Here is a 14,496-nt window from a genome sequence, read left to right as displayed (position 1 = left end):
TGTCAGCACTTTAAATACATAGCAACAAACATTTTACAAATACAAAACATTGCTATGAAGGCCTCTGTAGCACCTGATGTCAGAATTAACAGCATCACCTCTTATAAAATGTCCGTTCAGGTTACTTCCATGAACAAACAAATGCACACACACACCCATACGCACACATGCACAGATCCAAAGGGTATCTCATTAGCAGACTCACACCCTCACAGCTGGAGGATGTCACATTGTGTGTTTTCTTTCACTGGCCTCAGGGCAGGAGAAACCCTGTCACTGTTGAGAAAACACACTCATACACACAAAATCCCTTGAAAACAACAAGGGCAATCCATGGCACACACACACACGCTCAGGGTGCATCAAATAAGCCGAGAGCTTATCTGTGTTTGTTTTATGTGCACTTTATGAAGCCTGTTGCCTGTATGAGAATGTGACTTGGTGAATATAAAATACATTGCATAGCAATTTCAAGAACCTGTATAAGATATTCATTGAAAAACTTCCTTATAAGAGTCTACCTTTTTCTTGTGAACACTCAAACAGAATTCAGTCACAGTTTCTTCAAACAGCACAAACAGATGTGCCAAAAAGGCACTTTGTTCAGGGGCCAAGATCAATGCTCAGTTTCCAAGTCCATAATTCCCACTTTGTCTCAGGTAACCAAGGGGATGGTGCTTTCCAGTAGAAAAAATAAAACTGCATCATAGATGCTCCAGAGTGGAAATATAAGCTTTTTGAGGAAAACACAGTTGTTGTTTTCAAACATTCTGACTGGATTGTCAAACTTTGCAAGTGTTTCAGTGGTTTGAAATCAAATTCTTGTAAAAATTCAGTGTTAAAAAGGAATTGTTGAGAGAAGCAAATATCTTGCAGATAATTATTCCCTCTATTTTTGGGGTTGCTGCAGTGAATCATTGTACTCTGCATTTTGATTTGGTGAAGGTTTTACATCATATACCCTTCCTGACACAACCCCCCTTTATCTGTGCTTGGGACTGGCACTGTGGACACATTGCGGGGTTCAATATCCCACCCAGGGACACTTTGACACATGATATTGCTGGAGATTAATTTGGCCTCCACCTTCCAGCTGGAGGGTAACCAACTCTCGGCCACCAAGTGGCTCAAGTGGCTCTTAATCAACAGAGCCAAGAAAGAGGAAAATGAACAGAGACAGAAGGTTGACATACAATAAAAACTCAAAAGTCCGAACACAAACCCTCCCCGACCGCGAGTTGTAAGGCTCCCACTCATCTAGCTAAGCAACAAGGTGCCCCCTGACAATGAAACATCCACAACCTGACACAGAACTAAATAACAATAAACTAACATAAGTGCAGAGAAACAAATTACACATGGCAATAAATCACATTTGAACACACACCTCACCTAATCAGCAACAGAATTGGATCATTTAAAAAACAAGAAAGAAAATGTAACCAATGCAAATTTCTAATGTGGGAAGTTAGTGGTTTCACAGAGAGATGGGAGGATGCAGTTGGAGGTTGACTCATGAAGACAAATTCTAATCATTAATCACCAAAGTGTGCTTGTTGCAGTAATATAGAAAGCTACAGCTCAGAAAAAGGTAAAAATAGCTCCAGGCAATGGAAGGATAAATAAAAAGAAAGCAGACAGTCACCTCTAGCCCTTCTCTGAGGAGCATGGAGTATGATCAAATCAAAACCACATTAGTGTGTCTTCAACAGAAATTGAGATATCAATATCAAGCGAATCCCATCTGTCTGGCTCCTCTGCTCTGTAGCTGCAGGAGGAAGGAAGAGGGGTAGAGTTGGAGAATAAATGAGGTGAGAATTTTCTTTCTTGCACTGAATCCTGACAAATGTCACAGTTTTACTACAGAACAGTGGAAGCAAGTAATCTCACCGTTACATAATGCCGTGTCAGAGAGACTTCTTCCATGCAGGTTCTCTGAAGCCCCAGAGGAACTCTTGAATCCCTCTAAGTGTTTATTTTAGATGTACGTGCAGAATTCACTCGCATACATTTTCGCACTCATCCATTTATTGCCCTCACAAGTGAGGTGAGGTCAGGAATCTCTGCAGTCCTTTTTTTAACATTTGATCCCCCTGTACTCCTCTCTTCCGTCTTATTCATCTTCTTCACCCTCACAATACCCACTCATTTCTTCCAATCTATATCCCCAGTGCTCATGTACTCATGTATATATCAGCCTGTGTGGAGCATTTAACACGGGGCTCACAACTCAGTCCAACTCCATCCTCTCAATGCTAAGCAAGAGCCTCCTGATAAAGTTGTCCTTGGAGAAAGCAACCACAAAGCTTGGGAAAAAGACATTAAAAAGTGTGCATCAACACTATTTAATTGCTGATGAAAATCATGTGAACAAAAGTTTTTATGTGGCATTTATTAACTGGTGTTTTTTTTGTTTTTTTTTATCCCAATTTCTTCCCATTTTTATCACCCTACCTAAGTCAGTCCTGGGCATTGCTCACCCTTTACCAACCCAGGAGGGCCCAACACTGAGCTCATGTCTCTTTCTTAGTTGGCCCTTTACAGGCCGCTTCTTTTCACCAGACAGGGTGGGGCTTATCCGGCCGGACGTAGCGCGTGGAAGGATCACTTATTCCGGGCAGATCCTCCCCACCCCACCTGGTGCCCCGGCTGGCCAGAGGGGGCAGTGTAGCCCAGGACTGTTGCATGTTTTTGTGAGCTTTGGGTGCTGAAGTCATGGGGGGAACTTAACATGCACTCACAGCATCCCCGGCGAGAATTGAACCATGGACCTTCTAGCTGTGAGGCAGCTGCACTACCAGCTGCAACACCGTGCCCCCTATTAACTGATGTTTTATTGAACATCCAGAGGAGATTCTGTTTTCATAGAAGGTTTTTGACAAGAGCCCCAGAACAAGACATTTAGCTATTTTAGTGAGGGCTATGTTTTCAAAGCAAACCAATTTACCAGAAAATCATTATCTTTATTCTATTTTCAATTTCTCCTTTTTAAGCTTAAGTAGTAATTGCTTTAAGTACTTTTATGATCTCCAAACTATAGTTTTTGTCTGTGTGACTTTTTTTATAGTTAATATATCTTTAAAGTTCTGAAGTTTTGTTGTTAAACCTATAAATGAAATGATCAGTGACACATCATATTAAAGGATGTGTCTGAAACAGCGACATATAGTGGCATAACTTGTAACCTGCAACCAATGCAATACCACCAATACCAATCTCTTTAGAGGTCAACTTTTCTACCAGTGGTCATGGTTTATTTATTTATTGTAAAATGACTTGACCTCCCAAGAGACATGCCATACAAAGCCAATCTTTCCTTAGGCTCAAAGAGTGATCAAATAGCAGGCACTATTGTCTAAGCAGAAACAGGAAAAAAGGATGTGAACCCACTGTTCCCAGAGAGTTTTCTCTGTGCCCACCATCCAGCAATCTCATCGTAATTTCTTATAGTAGAAGGGCATGGCACTTTCTCCCTGAATAAAGGTTTTGATTGAACATAATTCAAGCCAAAAAATCAACAGAATTCTGGCCCAACGTCCAGGAATCAGTATGGTTTGAAACTTGTCTACCAATGGCTTTTAAAAAGACTTATAGTCAATCGATGAATTACTCCCAATAAAATAATGCCCAAAGGGTCTCAGTGTCCTCTCCCTTGCTTGATTTTCTGACATTGTTTTTTGTCTGAAAAGTGGTAAATTGGCAATTTGCCTCAGATTTCAAAACACAGCCACAGCTCTGCAATGCTGTGTCAGACATTTTCAGTTTCAGAGGAAGCCAGATCCTGCTGTTTGGAGCGTCCTCCAGCTGAGAGTCAACAGAAGGGTCCTTGCACGTTGCACTTTAAAGAGAGACATCTCCCCAAAGTTCATTTTTCATTTCGTTTATCTTTTTTATTCACTCGGAAGCTTTTGTTTTGCACCCAGTGGAGGAAGCAGGGGAAAACCATCTGGCACAGCTCCACTGGATGTTTTCCTGATCCCAGAATACATGACTGACTTGGATATACAACACCTGAGAGCCAAAGGAAGAGGAAGGAGTGCAGACCCCCTTTTTCTCCTTGTCAGAGTCTTTCCTTTTTTCAGTTGCAAATAGTGTTGTAAATCTTGCTGGCCCCACTCAGGTCATGGGAGGGCGCTCGCTTTAAATCTGAAACTGAAATCTACACTGCTTGCACCCACGGCTATTGCAATGCACATTAATTTTGAATAAACAATCAGCCAGCAAATCAAACATGACTAAAAGGAATTTGCATCACATGACAAGATGTCTATACTGTGGGAATTAGTGTGGGAATAAAGAGATCATTGTTAGAAGCTGCAAACAGGCCAAGCCTTACTAACATCATTGCTTTCACTGTTGCATTTTTTCCTTTTCGCTCTCATTTTTTTCAAGTTTTTAAGTAAAGGCTAGAAACAAACCAGAGATTCGAACCTGTTTCCATTTGTTGTTTCCGTCAGTCGTAATAAAACCAGTGAGGTTAAGTGGCTGTAAAACGTGACAGAAAGCTACAGTCTCATTAGACAACACAGTGAACATAAAACATTTCTATTGCTTTTACAGAACAAAAGCTTTTGTCATCCTGCTCTGCTGTGTTTAACGGTTGCTATGGCGACACTGGACCAGGAGCAGAGGATAAAGAGGATCCCAAACTTGATAAAAGAGGTTTATAAATATGACTGTGAAACTCTGTGTTTGCCTTTCCTTATTTTCCCTTTCTCTCTCTTGTTTTTAAACGCCATTAAGAAAAAGAGAGGAACATAGAGAAAAAGGGAGGGACAGAAAAAGCAATACAGAGTGAAATGTTCAAATCCTTCCGGATGGAGCTGTGGGAGACGGAAAAGTCTCCAAGGTCCAGGAGAAAGAGACTGCCAGCAGAGGAAAATACCAGTCAAGTGGAGATCTGAGGCTTAATTATTCCGTAGATTTCTCATGGCAGCTATAATCTGGCTCACCAAGAGTCTATGGTTGAATATGTTGAGTTTTTTCACATTTAAATTCTGTGGTGAATTGGTTATTATAACACTTTTGGGAGTGTTTTGTTTAAAATAGCATTGACTACTCCAAAGTTTAATTTTTATACTAAATCAAGCCTTTAAAAAAAGACAGAGCTACACACAGGTCTAATAAAAGACAGTCTAATTTTGGATTAAATAGTAGCTCCACTCTGGCTCTAGCCATTTTTTATAGGGAGGGATATTCTCTTCCTAATTGCTTTAAGCCCTCCTTGGTATTGATTTATTCTCACAGACAGACTTCAGAAAAAAAAGAAAAATTCAGAGGCATTTCCTTGCTTTTATTGATGTGTGTGTTTGTGGGGGGCATACCTTTTTGTTGAATAGGTCAGGTTTAACAGCTTTTTAGATGGCCAAATATGCTTTGTGGCAACAACAGACAGACACAATGCAGATGACACACAAACAACTCTAATTTGTTGTGTCTTCACTGTGCCGAAGTAAAAAGTAGCCATAGACTAATTACTTCATTAGGAGTTCATTGGGATTAGTAATTTGCCTGGAATCTAATTAATGAGACAAGTCTGGGATTGTGGTTCACAGCTACTTTCAATTATCAAATTAACACAAATGTTTTATGTTTACTGTTCATAACAAGCATCAGGCGCTGTGACCCATAGCTCACAAAAAGCCTGTCTAGTCATTCATCAACATCAGGCTACGGGGATACAAAAGGGATACAAAGTGATGTCAACAAATTTAAGTATCCATGAGTCCACAGTTAGACAAATGTTCTATAAGAAGAGTTGGTTGAGGCCCCGTTTACACAGGGCAAAAACGGAGGCGTTTTCATGCGTTTTGGCCGTTCGTTTACACAAAAACGCAGCTCAAAGCCCCCAAAAACGATCATTTCTGAAAACTCCGGCCAAAGTGGGAGATTTTCAAAAACTCCGTTTTCACGTTTGCGTCTAAACAGAGGAAAACGGAGGAAAACGGAGGAAAACGGAGGAAAACGGAGATTTAAGCTTCAGAACGTCACATTATGCACCAGAAACTCACCAGCGTCATGTGTGCGACCTGTGTTTACAATTAGTTTGGCCACCGTCAATATTTTCTTGTATTTTACCTGTTTTATATTCTATATAAAAGACTCTCGTTCCGTCTTGGAAGTAAAGCCTGAATTATGGTCCCGCGTTAAATCGACGCAGAGCCTATGGCGTAGGGAACGCGGCGATGCGCGCCGTATGGTGTGCGTCGCCGCGTACCCTACGCCGTAGGCTCTGCGTTGGTGTAACGCGGAACCATAAATCAGCCTTAACTGGAAGTTACACGAATAGACGTGTTATTTGTTGATGTTTTTCCAGGATTCTGATTGGCTGGCATGACGTTAACAGCGTATTCATGCGGGTCAGTGTAAACGAGGATATTTTTGAAAACGTAGAGGGGAAAATATCCGTTTTTGTAAATACCCGGCTACGTGTAAACGTGGCCTTAGTGCTGTGATTTCCATCATGAAAGTGGGTGCTATCAAGATCATCCTAAATGCACTTTATGATGATGTCATCGTTGCCTAACAAAGCTTAACTAGATATTAACTCCAGTAGCTCGCTTACTAAGCACTCAAAATATTTGATCAATCAATAATTACATATTTGTAGGGGGTACGTATTTGTAAGGACTTGACAGGCTGTGCTCTTTACGTTTTTTCAAATTATTGCCAGACCAACTCTCCAGACAGGGAATGCAGTGGTTCAACAATGCTGTGTACAGTGAGGATGGGGTACTGCTGGCCTCAACTGGGGATGTCTTCAGGGGATGGGAGGAATACTTCAAGGATCTTCTTGGTCCCATCAAAATGCCTTCCACAGAGGAAGCTGAGGCTGTGGAGTCAGAGGTGGGTTTGCCCTTTGGCACTGATTCTATTCATAGCTTTAATTGGAAAGAATTTCTATGTGCACCCCGGTGATGGAGGTTTAGTGGCTTTAGGATTATGTGTTGTTTTTTGCAGATGACTTACTCTTGTTGGGTTCATCAAATCTTGATCTGTGGCTGTCAAAGGAGAAATCTGCAGCCAAGTGTGAAGCAGTAGGGATGAGAATCAGTACATCCCCTCTGAATTTGGAATGAGATGTTACCTCAAGTGGAGGAGTTTATGTATCTCTGGTTTGTGCTCAGACGTGAGGAAAGACTTGAGCAGAAGACAGACTGATCGGTGCAGCATCTGCATTTGTGGAGACTCTGTACCAGCCTGTGGTGGGGAAGAGAGAGCCAAGCCAAAAGGCAAGGCTATCTGTTTACCAATTTACATTCTGACCCTCAACTATGGTCAGGAACTGTGGGTAGTGATCCGATAGAATAAGATTGTGGATACAAGGGGTTGAATTTAGTTTCCTCCTTAGGTTGGTTGGATTCTTCCTTAGAGATTTGGGAAGGACTCTGAATAAAGTTCCTGCTCATCCACATCAAGAGAAGCCAGTTGAGGTAGTTTGGGCATCTGGTGAGGATGCCTCCTGGACATCGCCTGGGCCTGTCCAAATAGGAGGAGACTTCAGGGTAAACCTTGGAAACCCTGCAGTGATAACGTAAGAGCTAGAAGAGACTGCGAGAGGGAGGTCTGGGCTTCTTTAGTTAGACTGCTGCTCGGCGACCCGAACTTTGGAAAAGTAAATGTTAATGGATGGATGGATCTCTCCAGGCAAACAAATAAAATCCCTAGCTGCTCCAAACGCCAAAGCTTCCTCTACAGTAATATACAGTTGAAACGTGAGCTCCAAAGTGACAGAGTCCCTTCCTTTTTTCTGTCACTTCCAAGTTCACACCTCCCTCTCACTTCTCCATCTTCTCTCAGGCTTTCATAACCCCCCGTGTTTGCCCTCCCCTTGCTCCTCTCCCTCTTCTTCACCTCTTTATTCACTCCATTTCTCTTTCCCTCAGCAGAAAAGCCTAGAACAGAGGCAGATCATGGGAGAGTGATGGAGCTCTGACAGGCTGATCCCTCTGCCCTCTCCCCGGGCCGTGCAGCTGTGCCTATGCTCTGAGACGCCTACCTACTCAAACACACATCCACTCAGAAATGGCAGGAATACACCCTCCTACAGACACACACACACACACACATTTATGGAGCTACCAAGTGAAGACACGTGTATTTACTAACACCTCCACATTTCCAGTTAGTGCAGCACATGTACATGTTTGTGCAACTTTAAGTCATCATATTTACATGTTGGGTTGAGGATTTGATGTTCAATGTCCAATCCAGGATTGTTACAAGATATTTTTGATCTGATGCCAATATAAATGTCCAAGACTGTTGTGACACACATCTTATGTGCATATTTAATAAATATGCCAAATTAGTTATTTGGAAAATTAATGACCCGAAAGAAACTGAAATAAATGCAGATCATAACTCAAAGATCTTCGTTTGCAATAGAAAGATGCCGGAGAAAAAATATGAAATCTTAACGTTTTTGCAGCAGGAACAAGACAATATTTACAATGCGCCAGAGATGAAACCTATGTAATGAATAGGTGTCAATGCTCTGCTCTGGTAATAGTAGAAAGTAAAGTTGTTTCCTTTAAATTTAAAATAGCCCATGAGCTATAACTTCTTCAAGGATTCATTGGAGTAATCTGAAAAAATAAGCACCTTTTTTGCTCACACACACACACAGACACACACACAGACACACACACACACACACACACACACACACACACACACACACATACACGCGTACAGTACAGCACATGCACACTCCATCTTCCATCAACACGTTCACCAGCGCCCTGCTGTTATCTGGGGGATGTGATGTGCCATTTCTCTTTGAAGGCACTGTCACAGAGCAGCTTATTTCACCAGTCCTCCTGACGTGGGCCTTGCTGTCTCTGGCAGGGTTTTTCCATATAAGACAAAGAACAGAGCTCCCCAAGCCTTGCTGCCTGGATGACTAGATGTCTCATTAGGAACAACATAACAAAGACAACACAAAAGAGAGACCCACGCGGTCCAGTGTGAAATGCTCAGGCAGAAAAAAAAAATCATAATTCATCATCGCTTTGTTTATTTTTCGCTTCTGATTAAACCATATTTCACTTAAAGCACTCACACCTTTAACATTCATCTGGCGACTCGCTGCCTTTTGTCTCAACTTGTGACAGAACAAAAAGCACCAACATGTAAATGAAATTTGTGCCTCTTTTAGCTGTGTTGCGTGAGTTACAGTGACAGAAAATCTTTGGTGTGGAGAAAGATGACACCGGCAGCTGCTTGTTTGTGACACAAATTCAATGTCTCAGCCATCTACTCTTCAGCATGTTTGACAGACACACAGTTGGAAGCTATGACAGAGGCAGCTTTGCTTGACACAAACACCATTGCACCTTACACAACCCTTACAAAATCTCGAGGAAGAGTAGACATACAGTATATCTTCAAGTTAGTTTATTTACGGAAAGTAAAAACCTGATTTAAAGAAGTGCTTGTAAAGGATTCCAGTGCGAGGAGCTCTCAGGCCGTGTTGTGTTTACTTTGCCGAGGAGATTTATGTGTTTGGGGGCAAACCGTGCACTTATGTTTGGCACAAGTCATTCAGTTTATGTTGTGTTTATACCACGTGTAAATCAAAATTTATGTTTGCACGCCCAACTTTTTTAAATCATGTCTTTCTTTTTTAAGTAAAAACAGGGATTGTGAAAGGGAACAAGCTCTACGAAAGTCCCTTTTGGCCTTTCTTTTGATATTACAGGTACATTTTCGTCCATTTCTGCTCTTTTTCAAGCATGAGAATATTTCTCCTTGAGCAGTTAAAGCTGCTAAACTAACCAAACTGAAAGTGCTTTGTTAGTTTTTGTGCAAACTCAAAGTCAAACACATGTTCAAATATTTGACAAAAGAGAATTCATTTTAACCAACAGCAGGTTCTATGTGATGAGGAATCTGTGCCGCTGAATTTCCTGTTAATACTCCACATGTGTCTATGTTTACGTTATGCAAACCTCATTATCGCTATCGCTACATCAGATTCCTATCATTAAGCTTCTCTGAGATCATAGAGCGTTTGGAAGAAACATCAAAGAGCTACACAAACACACCAACAAAGAGTCAGAAATGTACACAGACCAGACATGCTGCACTCAAACTCACACACACTGATGACCAGATACAATCAAAAAGAGGCATTGCAATATGACTGGCGTTGATTTATCACCCCCCTCAAAATCAGGGTAAGTCTGGGTCCTTGAGTCAAAAGATGATTGTATCCTTGAGCTTCCATCCGTCACAGCAGCTGTCTCATGAAAAATATATTTCAGCTCTGGCCACCAAGTTCACCAGTCCGCCCCCTCCTCCCTATCTCCCTTGCCTGCTTTCACCCTCGACATCTTTCGCTCTGAAAGGAAACTAGTTGCCATGGCTACAATCATTACCACATCTGGCACAGATATCTGGCATGCACATGTTCACCCAGTGAAACACAGACACATACTTCTCACACAACAAACAAACAACATACATATGCAAAAAGCATTAGCATGCATTATTCTTCTTCTGGGGAGGCTTCGGTTTCATGGCTGAAGTCTGGAGCTTGTGTGAGGGAGATAACAGGATGAAGCTTGTTGGGGGAAATACAGAGAACTTTGAGCCTCAGCCATAATCCCATTACTGAATTTAACCTTATTTATCTTAACCAACTTGGAAACGGAGCTTGAAATGGAGAATCATCCAGGAAGTGATATATTCCCAACCAATTCTAATTGATCACCAAATGCTGATAAAGATAATATTATCTTATCCAATGATAAAGAGCCTCGTAAACATACAGAAAAAATGAATTAATTGATTTCAATGTCTGAACGTTTTAAAGTCTGAGATATCAGCCATAATCAAAGTGAAATCCAACAGGTGAAGGATCCACCGGAACAAGAAGATCTGCCCTGCAAACCATGACATCCAAAGAATGCTCCGACTCATTTCATTGCCAATTGGGCAGCCCGATGAATCATGCCCACTGAGACTAAATGTCTGTAGACTCAGCTGCATTCTGGCATCAGTTCACTCAGTGAGCCCACTTTGTTGTAAAGCTTACACGCTGTCACTGTACCTGCCTGCATTTTCTCCAGGTAAACTTGCAAAATCTCAAAGTCCAAACACACACATTTTAGGTTGATTCCCAGTTCTACGTTGACTGTGCATCCATGTATGGTTGGCAGTTGTCTGTGATAAACATGTGACCTGTCCATTGTGTAGCTCGCCTCTTCCCCGATGACAACCGAGATAAAGTCAAACCCCCTGGCAAAAATGAACAGGAAGAAGCTGTTATAGCTCTGTAAGACCTGGTAATTCACTTTTGTCCTGTGTGGGACATGAGTCTCCGATGGATAATAAAGTAGTACATACATGTAGATGACAAATTTTTGAAGCACATTGGTCTTCTCAAACATTTCCTTTGCTTGGTCTCAGGAGGAAAGAGAAAAGGATGGATGGCCTGCTGTTGGTTAGATACCTAGTAGGTGGTTTTAATTATGACTAACATGTTCAAAGGGTTTTATTTATATTCCTAGTCTGCTATTTCTCCTTTTATGTTGTTACTTACAATTGCTAATTCAATTGATGCATTCCACTTAACATTTCTGATAATACAGAAAACCTTCCATGGAGACATGGTTAAAAAAATATCCTCTCAGCTGTTTATCATTTGAGCTCCATTTAATTTCTTATCTTCAATTTGCTCCTCAGACACTTTTCAGATGATGACATAAACATGGACTACATATGAATGCATTTTAATGGAGGAATGGCCACACCTCCATCTCCACTACTGAGCACTGATCAAATGGAAGATCAATGCTCAGTCCCAAGTTCCTGCATGTGTTAAAATGTCCTTGAAAACACTGAACCAGTAAACCGTGATATGCTAGCCAATGTGTGATTGTAGCTATCAACAAAAGAGCTGCATACTCTGCACGCATAGATGTGAGAAATGCTGCATGACTGCCTGTTGGTTTGGTTCAAAAAGTAAAAGATCCAGATCGCTCACGTTACCAGCAGAGCATTCATTAATTTAAACCTTGTGTCCTGTAGTCATCAGTCTATGAAACCAGAATGACAGCTTCAACCCTACTGGTGTACATATCATAGCAGTAGTTGAGAGTCTTTTATTAGGGCCCGAGCACTTACAGTGCGAAGGCCCTATTGTATCTGTAGGAATTTTTTTTTTTCTCGTTTTTATTTTTCTGACGAAATGAGGGCCTTTTTGCCCCCCTAAACGGGCCCTAAAAGTCACCAAATTTTGCACGCAAGCCAGGCCTGGCGAAAAATTTGATATTTAATGGTTTGCATTAATGGGCGTGGCCTAATGGCTCAACAGCGCCCCCTAGAAAACTTTGTGCCTCAAGCCCCACAATACGGTTTGACGTACATGCTCGAAAATCGGTACACACCTGTATCATGTCGCAACTTAAAGAAAAGTCTCTTGGCGCCATGGCCGAAACCGAACAGGAAGTTGGCCATTTTGAATTAATCGTGTAATTTTGGCGCAATTTATGCCACTTCTTCGGCCTTCTAAGGCCCAAACCGTAACGTGCACCCAGGTGTGTTATACATCAAAATGTGTGTCTCCATCCTGCGACGACGCACATTACTTTTCTCAGTCAAAAGCGTTACCGTGGCAATGCTAGACGGCAAAAAGCGCGCCCCCCCTCCATCTGATTGGTCGATATCTGATAGTTCCTACTTTCTGCCATAACTTTTGGATGGTTTGATATAGAGAGTCGTGGCTGGTGTCATCCGCTAAATGTCGAGGCCTGAAGAATCTACATGCAAGTCATACAAGCACTTCCACTGCAACACGCCTGAACGTGCACAAGAGTGCGAGGGCCCGCTCATCGCTGCTTGCAGCTTTAATTTATTTATTTAATTGGAGACACACAATCTCAGATCCACTTTAATGCTTTGGTTTTTCCCAGGCCTACAAATCTCAGTTATCCACAACCAACTCAAGTGTAAAGTTAGCTCCAGCATGGCTCAAATGATGTTAAAGTTTGTATTTGTGTATGATTAGCAGCCCTCGCCCGGCGAACACTTCTATTATAACCAACACACTGATACAACAGGATTACTGAAGCAAACCAGGGATCTGTTTTGATAATGCTTAAACCACAAGCACATATCCTCGAGGTGTTTAGCGCTCAACCACGAACAGAAAAATCATACCAGTCATACCTGAACACAAGAGGCACACCAACATTCCATGTCATATTCAAACATGTTTCTGTGTGAACTAAAATCCACCACAACAACTTGTGAGGAACACAAAAAGACAGAATGTCACAGCCCTGTGCATATGGTTTCACACACACGTCCAAACAAAACACATCCACACACTCAGCTGTGAGTCTGACAGTGCCACAAAATGCCTGTGCAGTAGCTACGTGCATTGTGCTGCCCCCACCCTAACCCCTGAGGACACCCCCTCTCCCCCTCTCCAGTCTAAACATTCTCTCCCTTTCACACCCAGTCACTCATCCACAGCAAAGCAGCCGGACTGACCAGTTGCAACATCAGGTAAACAATAACTGGTGACTGATGGCTTTGATGGCATCACTGAGGCTGAACGCATATTTATCTCTGAACCACAAACAGAAGAAAAACGCAGAAAAACACTCGAGCAGGTGCACACACTGCACTTTGAATATATGTCTCATATGATTGTAACTGATTCAAATTGACATAGTGAAACCAGCTTATCAATCAACACTTGAGTAGAATCAAACCAATCTTTGTTCACTTTTCATTTCAGGGGGGGGAAAGAAAAAAAAATCTTCCACACAGGAGTAAGACAAAAACAACTCTTCCTGTCTCTTACCTTTTTCCCTTTCTTTTTGCGATGTGCTGCTTTCCCGCCGCCTGCTTTCTCCTTTGCTTCTTCACTCATATTCAGAGATCTCCCCCTGTTCCTCTTCTCTCCTCACTTTTTTTTTTTTTACAATCCAGCATGTAGGAGCTCCTGGAACGGAGCGGCAGCGGCTGCTGTCTTCACTGGTGAAAGGTTGCCACCGAAATGTCCATGCAGGAGCAGTCAGACTGGGAGTGTGCGAGAAAAAAAGAAGAGAGAGACTGGGAAGACAGTGCTGATGCTCTCTTCTTCTTCTTCCTCCTCCTCTCCACGCTCTCAAAAAACACGCACACACACTTGCGAACAAGCTGGCCGAGGTCCACTCCCACTTGCTGCCTTTGCCGTGCGCAATTGGCGACTCTCTCCAGCAGCGCACTCCGGAGCAGGGTGTGGAGGCAGGAGGAGAGCAGAGATAAAGACGGAGGATGAGGAGGTGGAAGAGGATGTTGTTGATATATAAATATGATGAAGGAGGAAAGAAAAAATAAATAAAAGAAAGTAGGCTCAAGGAGTGATTTTCTTCTGGAAATGGTGCCTATACCTGAAGCTTGAAACTGGAGGCACTATAAAGGCTACTCCAAAAGACAAAGACGCGCACAAAAGGTACAGAGAAAGACAGACACGAAGAGTCAGAATCAAATAAGATA

At 42.1% G+C, this 14,496-nt stretch overlaps 1 protein-coding gene across 1 annotated transcript in view; it reads right to left on the bottom strand.

Moving 5' to 3' along the window:
- The window catches only part of LOC133463999 (ankyrin-3-like), a 136,011-nt gene extending 121,912 nt beyond the window's left edge, over positions 1-14,099 (bottom strand). Inside the window, exon 1 of the mRNA XM_061745886.1 lies at positions 13,820-14,099. Coding sequence (XP_061601870.1) covers positions 13,820-13,888 — 69 coding nt within the window. The 5' untranslated portion in view covers positions 13,889-14,099. The remainder of the gene's footprint in view (positions 1-13,819) is intronic.
- Positions 14,100-14,496: the final 397 nt, after the last annotated feature.

The sequence above is a fragment of the Cololabis saira genome, chromosome 17 (genome assembly GCF_033807715.1).
Source record: "Cololabis saira isolate AMF1-May2022 chromosome 17, fColSai1.1, whole genome shotgun sequence".
NCBI lineage: Eukaryota > Metazoa > Chordata > Actinopteri > Beloniformes > Belonidae > Cololabis > Cololabis saira.
The sequence above is the reverse complement of the archived record's forward strand: the minus strand, read 5'-3'. Positions and strand labels throughout refer to the sequence as shown.